This window comes from Calonectris borealis, chromosome 1 (assembly GCF_964195595.1).
Source record: "Calonectris borealis chromosome 1, bCalBor7.hap1.2, whole genome shotgun sequence".
NCBI classification, from domain to species: Eukaryota; Metazoa; Chordata; class Aves; order Procellariiformes; family Procellariidae; genus Calonectris; species Calonectris borealis.
The window spans coordinates 27,956,191-27,976,208 of NC_134312.1; the positions used below are offsets into that span (position 1 = coordinate 27,956,191).

The window sequence follows — 20,018 nt, forward strand, 5'->3', positions numbered from 1 at the left end:
TGATGCTATTTTAGCTGTTTACATTAGGATGAGATGAACTTCACCTTGACATGCCTGTTGCTCTCCCCAGCTATGAAGACAGGCTAAGTAACTTGCTCTCACATAGTTTACACTGTAGACATGTACCTGATTAGGTAAACAAGCTACCTCTTAATATCCTCTTGTAGAGAATTACCTACTACAGAGCACTCAGTTCCAGATTTGAATCCTTATTGTTCCTCTCTTCCACATGCTTTGTAATCTGCCAATATCCCTTGTGAAAAACAGGCACAAAAACAGGGCACAAAGTATTTCACTCACTGACATAATAACCTCTCAACTCCTACTGATTTAGTTATCTGCCAAAAAAAAAACCCAAACCAACCAATCAACAAAAACCAAACCAACCCAAAACCAGCACAGATAAAGGGGCTGGAGCAGTATAGCAGGATGCAAGGATATGTATTTCTGTTTCAGGACATCCCTGACATTGCAGTGAACTCGTCACCCAGGGATGGATGCCATCCTTTGCAAGGAGACATCGAACACCCAGGAACACAAACCAGGGCTTGACATATTGACTGTCTCTTTCTCTAGTTATTCCCTCTATAATCTAAGTTCTTAGATGAAAATTAATTTCCTGTGCTCCCTGTAAAACCAGCTCAAAAAAACATAGGATCTGACCACAGATTTCTTTAGTACTATTATACGATTTGATTTTGCACGGAAACACTTCCTCTATTTGCATACCATGTTAAACATTACATTCATGAGCAGCTGGTGGCTCTCAAATCAGAACATGTGTTTACTTTAAGAGTGGTAATCTCTTAAAGGTAGTCTGCCATTATGTGTTTATGGCCTCTTAGGTAACTATTGAAGGATCAAATGAACTAACTAGGTGGAAAATTATCTATCTTACCTTGCAAAAAGGTAAAAACGGAAGTGATGGAAGTATGGTTTCAAAACTAATGAATTACTGCTCCCCTTCAAATGGGATGCTTGTTTATTTTTTAAGAAGAATAACTGTAACGGGCCTGCTTCTGCAGTCTTGATTGGAGGAACGCCTTCTCTTAGGGTGATTTTGTTTAATGTTAACAGCATTTAGACATGAAGATTCCTGTTTCAACTGTCCAAAGGTTTTACCTTTTTAACTCAGCAAGTGCTAAAACCAAACAAAAATCCCACATCCTGTGTATAGTAGGCTACTAATACCGATTTTTCAACCTAAAAATCTGAAAATCAAGCCATGTTCCTTTCCCATTTTTCATTACATCAGTAATAAGGATTTTACAAATCCCATTGGCTACTCCTACAAATTCCCATTTATATTCATGTTATCCCTGCCATGACATTAATACAACCCTTCAATCTCCGGGGAAGTTACACTTGTGGAATTGCTTCAAATTTAGTAGCAAGTTTCCATAGACATATAAACTCATCCAGTTCACATCTCCCAGTGGTTTTTGCTATTGAGCAATGAGAATAAAAATCAATGAATTATGCAGGATGGTTTCTCAGTGTTAAATTTATTCATACTTGGTCCTTAGTCTGAAGTGCTAGGCGAAAGTTCACCTTCTCTTGCTAATTGATTTTTATCACGAACGTGATGATGAAAAGTACTTGATAGAAAGGGTAAAACACCTTGTCAAAAAAAAAAAAAAAAGGTAGCATAAGCCGAGGCAGCACCAATTCATCTTGTCTTACTTTTCGAGTACCTTTAAGCTTGCCCACGGGAGCTGTCTTCAGGAAATGAGTTCAGAATCCGTACCAATTACATCTTGGCTTCTCTATATCATAGCATGCCAATTTAAGATTTTAAAGGTAATAGATTTGTGATAATACCTGCACACTCAAAATTAAACCCATTCAAACAATTTATTTCAAAAAGGCTTCTGAATAAAGGACAAATGGTAAGGACTACTGATTGGTGCTGGAATGGTTTGATCTAGAAGTTGAAAGTCTCCACTTCCATATTTGCAAACTGGGACCTTCATTTTAGAAGACATGTTAAATTAGGTACTCATCCTGCTTGCTTGCTAAAATATTCGCTATTTCTCGAGGAAAGGAAAAAAGAGGAAGAAGGCAGTGGAGAAGGAACAAGCAGCCCTTCTCCTATGCTTTCTTGTAAAACTTTTTTTACTGTGATGTTTCACAGAACGTATCATGTAATTTAAATGTATTGGCATTCCCTTGAGTTCAGCATCACACAAGAATAATGGCAATGTCTACGCACCACTTACATCTCACTGCAGCCATATTTAGTTTCTCTGGGCTTTCAGAAATAATTTTTGCCAGTAAGGCTGTTTCTATAGGATATTAAGAACGCTAAGGTAGCTTTTAATTACAGTCCCTTCATCTCAAATCCTTCTGTTGTTCTATCACCTTCCACTTCTCTCCTCTTAACCTCTGCCCATTTCCAAACTCCAGTAATTAGAACCACATTGTAGAACATGATTTTACCTCCCCCGATGCCCTACTTACCCTCAAAGGAAAAATATAATCAAGAAATGTAATTAAAATCAAGTCCTGAATCATTTTATACATATAAAGCAGGCTACAGTACCATAAAAATATGCATGTAAGCTGTACAAACAGAAGTTTAAAAAGTACCTTAGGCACGCTTTTATTGATGCACAGAGATACATTTGAGAACCCTTCTCACGCTTCTTCAGTATTATATATCTACAGTGTCATCCTGAAACGATGACAAGCAGTGGTACTTAGACCTGACAAATTTCCCTCACTGAGCCTTTGACACACAACTGTCTGTCATTGTGCATCCTTTCAACAACTCAGATCTCATACATTTGTACAGGGTTGCACTGTGCTGTCCCCTGCCCTTGGTATCCCCACATGCCAGAGAAGGCTACAGAACAGAGCTGTGAGGACCAAGGACCATGAATGAAACCTATGACACTATACTGCTGCCACATGTGTGCCAACAAGTGGGACGACACTCAAAGGAGCACCGTTAAACTCACGCTTCCCGTAGTCTCACAAAACAGTATCTATTGTATGACACGATTCACTGCATCTGACCATTCATCAGTCACGCACCTATGTGGGCGTTGGGTGAGACAACAGTTATGTTATGCATGAGAAAAAAGGATACTTGAGAGATGTGTACACACTAATTGAGCCTATAAACCCAGGCACAGACTGAGATCCTACTGTATTGCGCACTACACAAACACACTTTGTCAAACTATCCTGGCAGAGTATTTATGAGGGATGCAGTTCTCCAATATATCATAATCATTTTGGTTTTAATCTTCATCTTCTGTTTCATGGTACGACATCATGAACAGGTACTGGCACAACTGGAGGGTAGGTGAAGGCAGAAATCTCTTAAGCTGAGTATGCAAGTCAGGGAAGTATAACATGTAGCTACCTGAACCCTTTGGACTAAAAAATGTCCCATTTTAGTGCTCTAAATTGCTAGAAACTTATGTGAGCTCATAAAAGAAATAAAAGAAATTAAAGAAAATCCTTTTGTTGCTCAGAGTTTCATTGCTTTCCAGTAATGTTAATTGTGAATATTCAAAATTCATTAGAGAAGAAACCATCTTTTTAACCTTCCTTTTGATGGTTCCATACACAAATAGAACAAAATGTAAAGCTGTAAGAATATCTTTTAGAAAAACATCAAAAATCCTTCTTCCATCCAAGAAAAACCTACCAAAGCCCACCTATTTTTTAGGTCATGAATAATATAACCAGATTTGCCATACTTTAGGGCTTCACAGAATAAAAATCTAACACGTAACACATTCTAACCTCTAAATAAAGATCTGATCTCCTATACAGTCAAAATTTTATTCTTGGACACCTAAAAATATGGAAAGCTCTGTGAAATATTTACTTGCACTTTCCACCTTTCATAATTACTTTGAGATAAATTTACCTCAAGTACTTAGCAACTCTAAAGAAGCTGTAAGTGATAACTCCTTAGCAGATCAACTATGTACCAATCCAAAAAGTCAGGCAGAAAAATGTAGCACTGACTTTTCTGAAAATTCTTATGCACCCCAAATTATTTAAGTTACACTTGCTTAATATCATTTGCATATCTCCATAGACCTAAAACAAAGTACAGAGCACCTTGTATGAAATCACTCAGCTTCAGTGTCCTGTTCTGCTGGTGGACAAGAACAGGCTATTCACGGTGTGTCAGGAAGCCCCAAACCTATGTATGTGGTATGATGTGACCCACATAGAGTAATTTTTGGCACTATAATATTTTATTGGCACTAATGAAGACAAAGGGAAAAAGACATCAAATTTAGGAATTGGACTAGATCTTCAGTATGCTTCCTCTATAGGGTGATGGCGGAGATAGCAAAGCAAAGGGGGCATTTCGCAGTAGTAACACATCTATTTGCCCACTGGGTCAAAGAAGATGGCTTTGTATTCCCCAAAAAGTTTTTGTGAGCATGGAGCTTGGAAGTAAATCTCACTTAGCCACTGTTAAGAGCTGTATGTTAACTGACTTTCAGCCTACGTGCAATAAGGAAACAAACTCTCTTTTATCACAAATCCTTGGTTCACCTTGAAGAGCCCATTTAAGAACTAGACTCAGCAACAGGCCTACATTCAGGACTGTGGTGGACTATATAACTACCTAGGAAAGTTGCAGAGAAGGGAGCAACGGGAACTCCATTAGGCAAAAACCCTCTGGTACCTCTCCTTTCTGAAGAATGAGAACACACACAACCCCAATCCAACAAAGCACTAACCTTTGTCGTAATAAACTGCTAAAAGACCATACTGGCGAATAAACAGGGAATTAATATTTGAAATCCATCCTTCAATCTGCCATACTAAGTTCTGTTCGGTAACTAAGATGTGAAGGCTAACAAGACTAGAAAGCATAATAATAGCAATAAGGTAATGCATTTGGCTTCCTTCCAGACCATTCTGCTTTCTCTTCAGGCCAGCCCAATTTATTCAGCTTCAGTCTAGAAGAAAATATCCTTATAAATATCAAACTTGATCTCAAATAATGAGCCCTGCTAAGAGGTGAAGCATATCATTCTGCACAGAGCTGCACCAACACAGATCAAAGCTGGCTTGATTCAGCCTGTTTGGAGAACAAAGGAGCTGCAGCCTGCCGAGACACCAAGCCGTCCCACCAACACCGAAACACCAAGCCGTCCCACTGACACCAAGACACTGAGCTGTCCCACCAACACCAAGACACAGCCATCATTAACTACCTTCTGCTCTAGGAAGAGCCTGGGCTGGGAAGTCTCTTTGGTCAAGGACAGCTTTGAACTGCTGAAGCCAGCTGTTTCTTGGAGCTTTAGCATTAACTACAACTTTTAAGACTGGGGTTAAGGACTACTCTCTTCAGAAAGACTGAGACAGAAGTTGTTAATTCTCCTGTTTTCAGAAGCTTTCAAAGAAGATTTCCAGCAAACCACAATCCAAACACAAGCTGAAATGGCCATAAACATTTAATAAAAGATTAATTTATTGCTTAACTATACCCTGCTCTGAGATAAAGCACAGTAACCTCGTCTTATTTTTAAACAGACTGGCTATTGTTTTCTTGCTTGACTGGCGCTAAAGGAAAATATGTTTCACTGTGTGGCCTAAAGACAGATCTTATTAAGCACAGTTAAATATTTATTGTTTTGATCTACATGTTACAGACAAAATGCCTGATCTTAAGGCACAGCAATAAGGGTGGAAAGGTCTAAAACGCTGGCTCCTTTTGTGTCTTGCAATGTGAAAAGATATCTTTTCCTACAATACCCTCTGGCAACATCAAACATACACAAGGACAATTCCACGTCATGATACTAATTGTGGGCTACATGTCACATAAAGATCGATCCTGCAATAACTTCCAGTGTGAGAATTTTCAATGTGCACACAGAAAAACCCAACTTCAGTCAAGATTTTCCTCTAAATAACTCAGGTTTCTGGCACAGAGTTCTAATAATCCTTGGAGCCATTTTTGAAGTGAAAAAGAAAGGAGGAAAACATGTTAATTCCAAGGAAAAGCTTCTTTATGGGGAAGAAACATTAAAAAAAATTGTAGGAACAATACTTTTTGCATAATTTCTTTAACATTAATATGTTTACCCAGGTTTTTAATTAGCAAGGAAGACTGAGAAAACAGACACTTCATAATATCTGAGCCAGCTTATTTAGCTCCTGTTGTGTAAACTACCAGAACCAGCACCGTCAGTATACCTCCCAAGGAGCTGGCAACAGGCTGACTTGCAATTCCACAAAACTGGGATGCCAGGCTGAGTTCCTTAAATCTCAGAAATGTCTCGCTTACTTAAAGCTCCGCTCCCTGACTTATTCTTTGGGGTTTTTCACTTGGGTTGGGTCACAGGTCTTAAAAGTCCTAGATGACTGACCTCTTCTAGTTGGCAGGCTTTGATGACACTCTTGTATCGGTATTCATCGTAGGATACACCAAAAATTATGTTTTCTTTTATTGTTCCAGGCATGATCCAGGAGACTTGAGGTGAAAAGGATATCCTTCCACTGTGTTTAATTTTACCCTGCGAAGGCTCCAATTCTCCCATTATCAACATCAGAAGAGAAGTCTGAAAAATCATTAACACTTGGTTAATATATCAGAGATCTGTAAAACCATAAGAAATGCTAAACAAAATGAGAGTCACTCCGTTAAGTCACTTAAATGGTACATTTGTCCTGTAAAGAGTGTCCCTATAGGTACTGATCTAGTGCAAGCTTCAATTAGTGGAGATTTTCATGACATGTGTGGTTCTGAAAGGCCTCTGAAATGAGAGAAACTTCATTCAATGAACAATAAAAATTGTGTAAGATACCTTGTGAAAACAGCATGCTGCTGCAAAAGTATGGTTTTTTTAATAAAAATTCCAGTAATTTTACAAGGTAAAAATGTGAGTATCTGTGAGACACATACAGACATAAAGTAATAGTATTTATGGAGAATGTTATTTGATTTTTAACATTATCAGTGACTATTTTGTTTGTTCTTTGTACAACACAATTCATGTTTACAATTTTGCTAGTGTTCACAAGCCTTTTATCTGTATTGCCTTGAAAAATGCAATTTCTTTATGTATGTGTATACAATTACTCACAAACTGCTCGGTGTGATCTGAATTTTCCTCTGTAACTGTTAACTCATTTACGTGAATATGTGACCTAAGCATATTTACTATTTCCCTTCATAAAAGAATTGATTGCAATTTCAGTACTGACATGTTATAATTTCAAAGTTAATCAGTAGCTTGTAGTAACCTTGTCACACATCACTGGCTACTAGATCAAAGAATAGAATTGAGAAATACAAGGAAAAATATGTTAGAGAGCCATTTCAGCAGTGTTCTTATCACTAATAAACAGTCAACAAAGCTGGGACGCAACAGCCAAAGATCTAAAAATCTGTCTAAAAGTCACAGTTTCATGCTGTCAAGCCCAGAGATCCTTTGACAAGTTATACAATACGTGGGGGGAGTCTCACGAGATTCTTTCCATTATACCAGAATCTAAATTTTGCAAAATGCTGAGTAAGAAGTTTCTGATCTTGCAAAGGACAGCCTCTTAGTATGTTTTGCCCACTGGATGTTAAACTGCTGTATCTTGTGCCATATAACATACACGGAAAATAAAAAACAAACCCAACCCTATCTAATATTGAAGCAGTATTGAGCTGATGTCAGGCTTCATACCTGTTATAGATAAAATAAGTGTGCAGTCTGTTTCACAGGCCTGACAACTCCTGGAATATACATACAGTAACAGCCTCAAGCAACATGAAGGAAACCTTAAATTAAGAGGGTGTAAGGAAAGGATAAACTGGTTTGTTTTTTTTTTATTTGGGGGAGGGTGTAAACCTTATTTTTCGTAAATCTTTCAGACATTATTATAAGCTTTTTATCTTCATTGCCTGGAAAAGTGCGAATTTGTTGTATGTATATACTCACATAAACTGCTCAGTATGATCAGAATTTTCCTGTTTCCTAAGTAGCTGAAGAAAGGAGATATATATATGTCCTTCAGCACTTTCTAGTTGACATTTTTGTATTACAAGTGTCAGCTTTAGCAATAGCTGTTTGAGATTATCAGCAACATAGGAAAACTATTCTGTTAATTCAGAAGTATCACAGTAAAATGCACCTCAACATATCAGCTTGGGGACAACCCCATGTCCCTTGCTCTTTCCTATTGGTATCATTGCTGAAAAACAACGTAGAAGCCTTGATCATATTGAAATTGATGGGTCCTTTGCCATTGACTCCAACAGACCAAAGATTTTACCCAATGCAAGTAAAAGAAATCAGAATATGCTCACCAATGATTTGTTAAACAGGAAAAGAAAAGTTGTCAAACGCATAATGAATGTTTATTTTGATTTTCACATCTCCTCAGAAAACCCAGTCAAGATGAAAGACTCATCTACTTACTTGCTGTTCAAAGTGAATGCATATCACAGTTCAACGCATTTTATATTAATGAGGTTAATTGGATGTGTTATCTGCAAACTAAATGTATTGATAGCATTTTGGGCTTCTAAAATGATGATTAATCTAAACCACAACTTTTCTCAGAAAACCATCAGTTTCAGCAGCACCTCCCCAGGCTTTCACACAGGACTCATGGAGCCTGTCTGAGTGCGGAACTGTAGGAACCGGAGCACAAGTGACCAGGTATACCACATGTCTAGGGCACGCGTCTTAGTTACCTGGCTAATCCGTGGCAGGCTTGTCAGGTTACTGACCACCTTGTGTTCAAATTTTTCCGTAAAATGTTAGCAAGGCAGGGGGGGAAAAAAGTCTGCTTTCTAGCACACTGAGCCATCTGGATATCTATGCTATGTTCTCCAGTTTATTCTTTTAAAGGCAGGGAGATTCTCACCATGAGCATTAACGTTAGGTTTCAGTCTGCATTATTCCTGTAAATCTCCTTTTACTTCCTATGGAAAATAGTTTTCTAATTTAAATTGTTTTTTCCTTATTAAGTCTGTATCCTTGTATGTACAAAAATTATCCAGTAAACTCTTCCTCATATTGGCCACAGAGTAAAACTTCAAATAACTATTGGCCATTTTATTTAAACTTACAGTTTATTCATACTTTTTTCTGCAGCCATCATTTTTACAGTGAGCACAGGATAGCAAGAATACAGTAACAATACAGGTAACAATACAGATAATAACACAATATTATTCCTTAAAATTATTAGGACTTTTGTTGAAACAACAGAAATAGAAATACCTTGCCTGCTCCAGTAGATCCAGAAACAGCTAATAACTGTCCCTTCTCAATCTTGAAATTTATGTCCTGAAGAACAGGAGAGGCATGAAGGGGAAAATTACTGAAGAAGAGATTGTTGTCAGTGCTAGGAGCTTTGCTGTTGTTGTTTTCCTGGTTTGCCTTTACAAACAGTTCTCCAATTCCCTGCAACATACACAGATATGTATTTGTATGTACATAAAAAATAAATAAAACATGCATATGAGGACATATATATCATACTATGGACTTATGAAAACATATGAACTTACTTTTTTGATGTTACTTTCCCTATCTGTAACATATGTATTATATTCTTAAATATATATATTTTTAATGTGTGTATTATGCTTGCTCCTCAATTTGCGGACACAAATAAAATTTGCCTATTATAGAACTGCTTTCCAATGTTTATACATGCCACAGCCTGATTCTGTTTTCAGGCTGGCTTAAATCAGAAATAACTACTCATTACAGGCCTTAACACTTATTAAAAGGTCCGTTCCAAAGTTTCTCAACTGTGTATAATTTGATATCATGCATTAGTTACTGAAGCCAGTTAAACTGAAGGAGTGTAGGCTGCTCTTTTTAGAGAACACCAAGGCAAATATCAGTAAAAAAGATACACTCTGTGTTTTAATTTAGTTTGGGTAAAAGTACTAACCTCATCCCAAAAAGCTGTTACTTTGTCCAGCTCAACCCCAGTGGTTGTTAGATTATACTCCAGGGCTTTATACTCTTTTTTCAGCAAGAAATCCTAGAAACACCATGAAAGCAGATGAGAGGAAATGGTAAGGGACGACGGCCGTATCACACAAAGCAGTACATATTTGCCAACACTGAGCACTAGCTAGTATTTCTGATGGTGCTATTGCATTGTAGTGTCTTAGAGAGGCATAAGTATAGCTTATACAACGTCTGTCAGATGCAGGAGATGTTTTTGAAACTAGCAATTCTTTCATTGCTAGTGAAAACATAACCATAAATGTATTCGGTTCTGGTTTAGAAAGAATATCAAAACTTGGCATTTCCTTTGCTTTCCTTTGCCTTTGTATCAGGCAGTATCACCCCTCCGACCTTAATCCTTTTCAAACAAAGCTTTGGTTTTGGAGTAGGATGTGGAAGGTTGCACTCTGGTAAACAGTGAAACAAAGCAGCTACGTGCTGCTATCTCCCTATTCCAAAACTGCAAGAGATTAAAAATGAGTTAGAGTTAGAGTTAGAATGATGTCTCTAGCAACAACAAAAAAAAAGGCAGATAATGATCCTGGCCAGTGCAGCACTGAAGTAGTGTAATTGCAAATGACACAAGTCAGCAACCCAACACTTGTGTTACCTTCTGGGATAATATTAGGAAAAAAGAGTAAGCCTATGCTAATGTAGGAAAGATAACTTTTCTATTCCATGATTTTGTTGGTATCATCTCCTCTAAATTGTCTTTTTAAATTATGTGGAACCAAGTAGGTCTATGTGGGCAATACAGTGGACAAACTAAGCAGATGGTAAAGGGGAAAATCAGCTCTTTACAGTAAACTTGCAAATTTCCCAAGTAGAACAAGCAGAAGGGAAAAAGCAGATGATTGAAAGGGCAGGAACCAAAAAACTGGAAGGCAAAACACACACAGTATATGCAAAAGAAGGAAATGATAGCTAGGCTTTCATAACAAAGGCAGTGGGGTCATCCAGTGGAGTTGCTGGAGCAGTGAGTCAGAGAAAGCACACTGATCCTGAAAGACTTCATGGTCTAGAAAACACGGGCCTAGCTACAGGGCAAATACAATAACCAGGGGACATATCTGGCCCAGTGAACTCTCTAAATTGATGAGGAAATTAAATCAGAGAAACGTATGAGTGGTTTATTATTTTTGTTTATGTTTCTTGTGACAAGTAAAGGGCATCAGTGTTCTGGGATTCTGTGCAGTCTGTCCGTGGGGTCTATACTGAACCTGCCACAAAGAGATGATTATTTATGGATTCCAGAGCACTCACAGAGCTAATATCCCAAAGGAAAGCGTTCAGCAAAGTGAGGGCAACAGTATGACAACTGGGCTTGCCAGTTCTGTGACGGGGCATTGGATACACTCTTCCAGGAAACAGGAGAGACAAGATACCTCCACTAACACCCAGGGAATCTGAGAGCACAAGGACTGCCTACGTTAGAACCCAACAAGGCAGCCTTCTGAATGTCGAATAGAAAGGTTTATGGCTAGATTTCTCGAATTTTCTGCCCAGTTGAAAATCATAAAAATCCAATACCTGCTTCTTATGCTATATTAAAGTCCAGATTTCGGATTAAGATCTTTAAGTTCCTTATTAGGTATTTTTATCACACTAAAAATAATAAAATGTATGTTTTACCAAAAAAACTACAAATATGTTAAAAAAAGCCTAAGATTTCACCCTGAAATAGAATAAGAATTCTCTTCGTGAGGAGTGATTTCAAAACAGCAGATAAAACAGATAGAGTTAATGAGAATTCACCTTGATTTGACTCTGCAGATAAGCCTCTCATGCTGGTATATGAGCAATTGATCTCAGTAGGTAAGGTAGGTAATAATTATTTGACCGGTACCTTAATTGTGTTTACTACTCATAATGAATGAGATGCACATTTGCATAAGATGCACAATCTCCTGCTGTTCTGGCCACTAATAGCTAGGAAAACAGAAGATCTGTGACTGCAACTACTGGAAGCTGGGCTATATATAACATACACTAATTTTGTACTTCCTTTTCTGAAGAAAAAATATCTCTTAAGCACCGCAACTCAAGATATATTTTTATTAAGTAAGTTCTTTATTCTGCAATGAAAGAAAATAACTAAATGCCACTGTTTCAAAAAAGGCAGTGTGCAGGTAGCATGAGACTCCTGTGGTTATGCTGCCTGGGGAACCATATAACGATATCAAGATTTATAATGACATTTCATGGTGTGTAGTCAAAGCAACATATAGTATATTTGGAAAGTCTGCATAAATGCTGTGCACTTTTGTTGATCAACTGACAAGATAACATGCTATAAAGAATTAGCTTACGTACTTGGGAAGATTTTATTGTATGTACCCTACCTGTATTTTGTTTATTGCTCCAATAGAGTCATACCAGGTCTGTACAGACCCGGGAAACTGCCTGGTCACTGTCATTCGAAGAACAATGCAGAAGGAAATGGTGGTAAATATTTTTCGGAGAATAATTCCTTTAATCACAGCATATGGAAGCACAGCTAAAAACACCACAAAAAAGCCTGAAAAGAAGAAGGCTGAGCTGTTGAAATATCTCACATAAGCAGCTTTTCGGGTTAGCTTCAGTTCAGTTCTGTTAAAAAAACAAATACAAATAATTAGTATAGGATTCCACAGTTCACATCTTACAAGTATTTTGGATGGAACTGTTTGTAAAACAATTAACTCAGAGGCTCGTTCATCCTTGTTATTTTCTAGGATTGCAGTTAAAAGCAAGATTCAAAACAATTTTTGGACCTAAAAAATAATTGGAGCCAAATTTTGACACCAATGTTCAGAGATGTCAGACAAAATAACAATGATCTATGTCATGATTTAGATACCTCATAAACCACAAGCCTCTACAATTCCTGGCACAACCATTCTTAAGCACCTAATGCTGTGATATACGATACACTCCCAGAAGCGTCATCTCATACCCATCTGGTCACCTAGATAGCCAACTCCCCTAGAAGATACTTTGAAATGCCAGATTTGCTATACATGACCATAAGAAAACTAAGAGCTATCCACAATCCGATTATAGCGTCATCTCCTTTTGCAGGGCACCCTGTTAACAGCTTCATCCATGAATTCAGGTATCAGTTAACCTCATCTTGAAGAGGTGAAAGGCAGAGAGTCTGCTTTCCCCCTTCCTTTCTCCATAGAGGCTCAGTCTACGGAGCAGCTTACGGACTGCTGTGCAGTCAGGAATGCAACTGGTGATTACTCTTAGCTGCTTCCACAATGTCTTTGCATCTTACAGCAAGCTATTAAATAAAAAGAGAAACAATCTAGGGAGCGTAATTCATTTTCTGAGTTGATAGCGCTAACTCACAGTGCTGAAGCTTTCTATTGACTGCTCTCATTTTGACCCCATTCACTTCACACTCCCCAGGTGCCCTGCAGCTCAGCTTTGCCTGAACAGAGGCACCTCTGCTGCAGCGAAAGAGCAATTGCTCTGCTGCAAGAGCAATTAACTGGGGCTAGAGATGGAGCTAGACCCCAAGGTGCCCATTCACTGGGTGAGTGCTCTAACCACTGGGATACTGTGCAGAAGTTCACAGTCACATTGGTGATGGTAATACCTGGTGTTGCAAGGCTCAGCACCGTAATCTTTATGTGTCTTATGGTATTGAACCAGTGTCTGCATGCAACACCCATCCAGGATTTTGGAGCTGTGTGGAACCCCCTTTCAGCTCCACACTATGCATGCATGAGACTTCCACATGCATCCAGCATCTTACCAACTTTTGTCAGCCAAAGTGTTCTTAAAAGTCCCTGACAGAAAACCTGAGCTCAGCCAGTTTTGGAGCAGGGTGCCTGGCACTTCTTGTTAAGTCTGTATTTCACAAAAGAGGCCTGAAGAAAGTGGCCAGGCATGCAGGTCACCACCATAGTAGTAGCCACTGCCCTGGAGAAAGGGGCCTTTTAAGTCTCTCCAGAGCTTGTATGAGACTGTGGGTGGCAGCACTGAATAGTGATAACAAAGATTTTTAGGCTTGGTGCTCATCCAGCCCCACACAAATGCCGGGTAGAAGCTACCAAAAATCCTCCCAGTGCTGAAGCACACAGCCACTACTCCTAAGAGGGAGAATCAAAGCACTAACCCTTTTCAGTATGCTCCCAAGCACCAGCCACAAGCTGACCCAGCCACAAGCAAAAGTTTTCCAGAGGTGGGTCTGTCTGTGATACAGGCTTGAGAGGTCTGTAAATTAAGCACTCATTTGGGACAGGTCTTACTGATGCAATATGGGCACTTGGAGAGAGATGTAATGGACACTAAAAGCCTCGTGCATGTATAGAGCGTAGACCAGTGTATGTCTGGTTTTGAAGTGATGCTGCAGGAATCAGTACAAATATATGAGCTTGAGATTCTTTGCTTTATATAAAGATGTATCTTCTGCTGACAAAGTATAGACACTTCCAACCTTGGACTTCACCTTCTCCAGTGCTATGCTATGGTTTAGGGGAACAGTTTGGCGTTGTGGTTTTTTGCTTCTCTGAATACATTGCATAGCCCATAGGAGTGCAGGTACGTTTATTCAGACACCTGTTACAAACAGTTATGACTAGTACAGGCTTCAGAGGGCACACAGGAGACAGCCCCTATTGGTCCCTCTGAAGTGTCAGAGTTCCCTGGGGGAGTTTGTCTGCGGCACTGTTACACCTGCAGGATGGCCAGACCTGGCAGCTCAAGCCTACCAGAGTAAGGGCACAGGTCTATCTAGTTCATTAGAGTTGATTAAACTGGGTTGCATCAGAAAATGCCAGCATGTAGAAGCAGTTTGGTAACGACTAAGTTATAACGCACTGTTGCTAAAATACAGGCATGGCTTCACACACAAGGTCTCGTTTCCTACCAGCTTAACAAGCCAACTGATTAGGAGGCCCTGCAGAGCTGGCTCAGCAAGCAAAATTCAATTGAAACTCTGACATCCCCGGGTTGACCTGCTCTGGTGATGTGTTCACTAAGTGACCTGTTGGATGACTCAAAAAAATATGGTATTTTGGTGCAGAGAAGTAGAAGAGAGATACTTTGATCTTGTAATATTGCTAGCATTCTTGTCTTTTAAAAATCCACACATAATATAATAAAAATTGAACACCAGCATTACAAAATTCACTATAAATTATTGTAGAAAATATAGGTCATAAAATTATAGTCCTTTTTCCAGGTTTCTGTGACCTGGAATTTTGTGGACTAAAATTTAATTCATTTCTACAGGATTTGCTCACAAGATGTGGTCTCAAATTTCCTAAAAGCAATGCATGTGACTAGAGACACCAGGGGAATCCTAACCTGGTTCCATCCTCAAACTGGAACTCCCGGCCTGGATTCAGACTGAGTTTTCTCTGATCGTTTACAGTAAATCATTACAAATTTTAAGATCTTCCTTATTCTAAAGGTAAAGAACACTTCACTTTCCCTGGATTATCCTTCAGAAAGCAGCTGAACAAAAAGGTGTTTGTGTAATAATATGTTTAATCTCTTTTATTTACATGATAATATGACACCTATATTTCTTCTATTTTCTTTTATTTTCCCAATCACACACCTGGTACAGAATTTTAATTCTCTGTAAAGGACTAAACAAACATACGGGACAGCTTTAGTGCAGCGTCACCCATCAATCAATATGTCACTTCTCCTCCCTTCCCCCAGGACTCCCTGTCGGTAACGAAGACCTCCTTCTCATAGCTCTCAGCTAACTAGGTTAGCTCTTTTACCTCCTTTTTGCTTCAGGTCTGGTAGTTCCAATTCAATCTCGATATTAATTGAAGAAATAAGCATTATACAAGGCTATCTACAGACAATAAATGTTAATGCAATTGTGCAGGACGAATACATGAAGCTGTGCTACTTTAATCCTTTCACAGACTGCATGTAACATTTAAAAACAGCTTTATTGCATTTCTCAGAAAATGGCTGCAGAGGACTCATACTGTTTCTTCCACGCAGAATAGGAAAGTCTGTAAAGCCTTAAGTAATCACCATCACAAAAGGGCTTTTTATTGTAAGACGAGGATAGGGCTGGCCAGAAACAAACACAGATGCCACAATTGTTTTACCTGCGCAAGCTAACCACTGAAATATCATTATAACAAATGAGGAAGCAAATAAAAAAAAAAAATCTCACCTCCATAGTGAACTTGACAAATTGGGAAAAAACCCAAGCTGCAGTGTGGGAATTTATGGTTAGTTTATGGAGGATTAATATTTGTGTGCTTTACTTCTTAACTAACAAGACCACAGATGGTGTTCATAGCCCCCTAATTTTTTTTTTTTCTGAGTGCATAAAAAATTTGACTAACAAATGAGAACACTTACTCACGGATGCTTTCAATCATTTTTTCCATTGCATCTTCCCAACAATAGGCTTTAACTGACTGTATATTTTCAATTATTTCTGAGATGATGACAAGTCTCTCATTGATCTTCCCTGCCCTCTTATTCCTACAAAGTAAAAAGGCAGTAGGTCAATCTTCATCTTTTTCATCCTGTATAGTTAGTTTGTATCCGATTATATCTTATGAAAACACTTTCCCTATACATCTATGCTTAAAATGTTTATTTTACCAGAATTATTATGAAGAATGTAAAAGGAATTATTAGAAACCTAGTAATTGTTTTACTAAGGAGAAAATACAAGCTCTAAAAAGAATAAATCGAGTCTAACAAGGAGTTTTAATTCTACAAAGCATTATCACTATTTACTGCACATTAGACGTTTCATCTTGTTAAGTTTAGACAGCTGCTGCTAAATAAGTAAAGGCTTGGCCATGACTTTCCCAACACAGCCAACACTCTTTGGGCTCCTCTTTTGTAACAATGTAATAACTAGAGACCCTTAATCAAGTGGTATAAACTTCTTAAACCAACGTGTTTCAGGAAAATATATTGAAATATTTTAAAACAGTCTCATCACCTGTATTTCATCATCATTTGTCCCAGCCACGCTTGGAAAAAAGCCAGGACTATTAGAAAAGCAAGTCCAGCAAATGCAGAAGCTTCTAACATATCCCAGAGCAGTCCCATCAGCAGTGCCACTTGTAAAGGTGCAATCCATACAAAATGAGCCAAAGCAAGACCCTGTGGAAGCCCACAGCAGAAAATAATAATAATACAAGTTACAGATGTGCTCTGAAAACTACATGAAAAGGAAGAAGTCATTAAAGTGACACTTTGCAAAATGTAATGAAGAATGATACAAATATTTCCAGTAGTAAAACAAGTTTATAAAGGAGGATTTGTGATCCTAAGCACATAGCATTCTGGGTGTTAATTATGATGACAGCACAGCAATACGTATACATTCCACACCTAAACTTTGATTTTTGTAAGGCAAAGTTCAGTCTGCAATTGTCTCTTCGCTATGTATATGCATGAGGAAAAATCCCAGCTTTGTAAAAGTAAACAGAATTTGCCATTTATGCTGGCTTTTTCAACCATTGCAAGATGAGAAAAAAACCACAGAAGAATCTTCTGAGAGTGATTTAATCTGATATAGGAGGCAAATATTACTTTGGTGAAGAGATGACTGTTGTGTGAACACAACCAATTCAAAACAGATTGCTACCTACTTCAGTCACGTTCCTTCACATTGGGGAGATTTAGGACTGAATCCTGTGATCAGGCTGCACAGGGATCTATGTTACTGCAGTTACACAGCTGCAATGATAGGGCACTTGTCCCAGCCGGTTCAGCGCTAGCTGACATTGGTCTACATAGTAATATAGTGCTTAAAGTAAATACACCCTACAGTTCCAGCCACGTGCCTACAGTCTCTCTGATCTTGCTTCTTTCATAGGAAGCAAACCTCGTACTACCAATGGGCCAATTAAATATACATGCTGAACAGAAGTTCATAGAGTTTCCAGTCCCCAAAGCCATTAACAGGGATTTACTTCTGTGTCTTTAACAAAAGAGAAGTTTTACTGGAGACTCTGGAAGTATTGTCTAAGATGGATGTGTTGGGAATGATTCCTAATAAGGTCTTACATCAACACTTATTCAGACCTTTAGGAAAGCAAGTAATAGTAGCAACAGGATGCTGAATATCATCGCTTGTTCGATGGCAGGAATGGACTGGATAACCTTAGTAAAAAGGTACAGTGGTCAGGAAAAGAGGATGGAAGGGTTAACCCAGCAAGTTCTGACCTCTGTGAAACCAACTGCATAATCCAGAGGTTTCCTGGCAGGTTCTCTACTGGACTGTAGAACAAGCATGTTTTTATGATATACCAGGTTTTTTGGTTTTCCTCTACTAATCAGCATAAGAGATAAAGGATGTCATAAGTATCAGAACGAGCATTTCCATGACCACGTGCCAACACATTTTCTTAAGCTAGTGATTCATTTTATATCTACAGTGAGCACTCAGTGCAGTCCATCATTTATGCTCCTTCCTTCCTTAATATTTGTCATGAACAGCTTGAAGTATCGCATTTGTGTTTAATGGATCACCAAGTGGATTAAACAACTGATGACGTACCTCATCAAATTTGTTCAGATTGTTGGAAAGAAGACTGACCAATTGTCCAGTACTTATTTTATCTAGAACTCTGCTTGAGAGTTTTAAGATCTGTAAAAGAAAACAAAACCTAGAAAAATGGCCATATAACTCATCCCCATAAAGCAGAATAAATACAGATAAAAATAATAGGCAATGGTACAGTAGTATAAATAACAATTCACTTATCTGCTTATGCTATAGTCTCATTAAACTTGTTATTTATGTCACTTGAATTTAATATAGCCATTAAATTGCTTTACAAATATTGATTTATCAACTTAGTTCTTGCTTTCTGTTGCATATTTTATGTATATAGATATATATGCAAATGCAAGTTTTAATTAAGCATGCATGCTGTGTACTGCTGTGCATCCTCAAAAATCTCCTACTGTGCCTAACTTGACAAATATTTTTGAAAGATGTTTTCACCGTGAGCTTTATACTAGAGTAACTAACATGTTTGTTTAAATTAGCTGCTTTTGGTATTGGTAAAACTAAACACCTTTTTAAATCTTTGGATTTGTGAACATGTGATGCATCAGTATCTGTTGATTCTTCATGCTATAGAGATCTCACACAGTATCATTCAAATTCAATCCCTTTTATGTTATATTTATTGTTTAAACCTTCACCTCTAATCCTCTTTTGAAAATATTCTTTGGCCACCAGCATATGTTATTCTTCCTTTGCAATACACATGCATAACAGGAGCACAGTGGTAGAACAATTAAGGCATCTCACCACATATCCAGCAAGTCTGAACTTACACAGAGGCTGACTTCAGTCAAACCAGCTGTAGATGAGTATTTAATTCTTTGGACTTAGGAAATGGAGAGCTGTCAAAAGCTGATGTTAGCCACATTATTCTTTTGTGTACTTTCTGTACCTTAACTAACAAAACTATCAATCTTTCAACAAACTGGCCTAAAAGTTATGTAGGCTACAGACAGAGGTTTGGCTTTGAGTGTAAATGAAACAATTACCTTCTTATAAATCAAGCTAAACATAGCTATCCTCATTTGCATTCCTATATGATGAAGACCAAATATAGCAGGGTGTATGAGTAGTGTTCTCACAAAGAAGAGGAGGCACAAGCCAATGCCCAGGTAGTAGGCTATGGATCTTTCATCAGAGTTGTCTGGATCATAGGAAGCTATTATTCTTCCCAGCAGAAGGGGTTGCACAGATTTGGTGACTTCCTGCAAATGGAAACAAGAGAAAAATAATTTTGGTCAGTAGTTTGTTCATTTTTCTCAAAATGGTTCACATTTTAATTTCAAGTCCTACCAACTGAGATTTACAGCTTTATATCTTAAATGAAGAAGCCAGGTCTGTTTGCTGTGAAAACCACAGAAAGTTGCAGTAATTGCACAGAAGAACAGACAACTCACTGCTGTCTTAATCTGTGATGCTCCCGCAACTCCACCAAAGCAAATCTAGTTTGTAAATTTTGTTTGATCGTTTTCTACAAAAGCGACAACTGAGATTAGCTTCCACATTTACTTTTCGGAGTTGTAATGGATTAGCCACATCATATGACTGAATCCAGTTTAGCA

At 38.2% G+C, this 20,018-nt stretch overlaps 1 protein-coding gene across 1 annotated transcript in view; it reads right to left on the reverse strand.

Annotated features, from left to right (window-relative positions):
• The window catches only part of CFTR (CF transmembrane conductance regulator), a 93,297-nt gene that overhangs the window by 51,906 nt on the left and 21,373 nt on the right, over positions 1-20,018 (reverse strand). Inside the window, exons 4-11 of the mRNA XM_075147224.1 lie at positions 19,446-19,661; positions 18,442-18,531; positions 16,876-17,039; positions 16,278-16,403; positions 12,293-12,539; positions 9,889-9,981; positions 9,207-9,389; positions 6,354-6,545 (exon numbers count right to left, since the gene is read on the reverse strand). Of these exons, the coding sequence (XP_075003325.1) occupies positions 6,354-6,545; positions 9,207-9,389; positions 9,889-9,981; positions 12,293-12,539; positions 16,278-16,403; positions 16,876-17,039; positions 18,442-18,531; positions 19,446-19,661 (1,311 nt within the window). The remainder of the gene's footprint in view (positions 1-6,353; positions 6,546-9,206; positions 9,390-9,888; positions 9,982-12,292; positions 12,540-16,277; positions 16,404-16,875; positions 17,040-18,441; positions 18,532-19,445; positions 19,662-20,018) is intronic.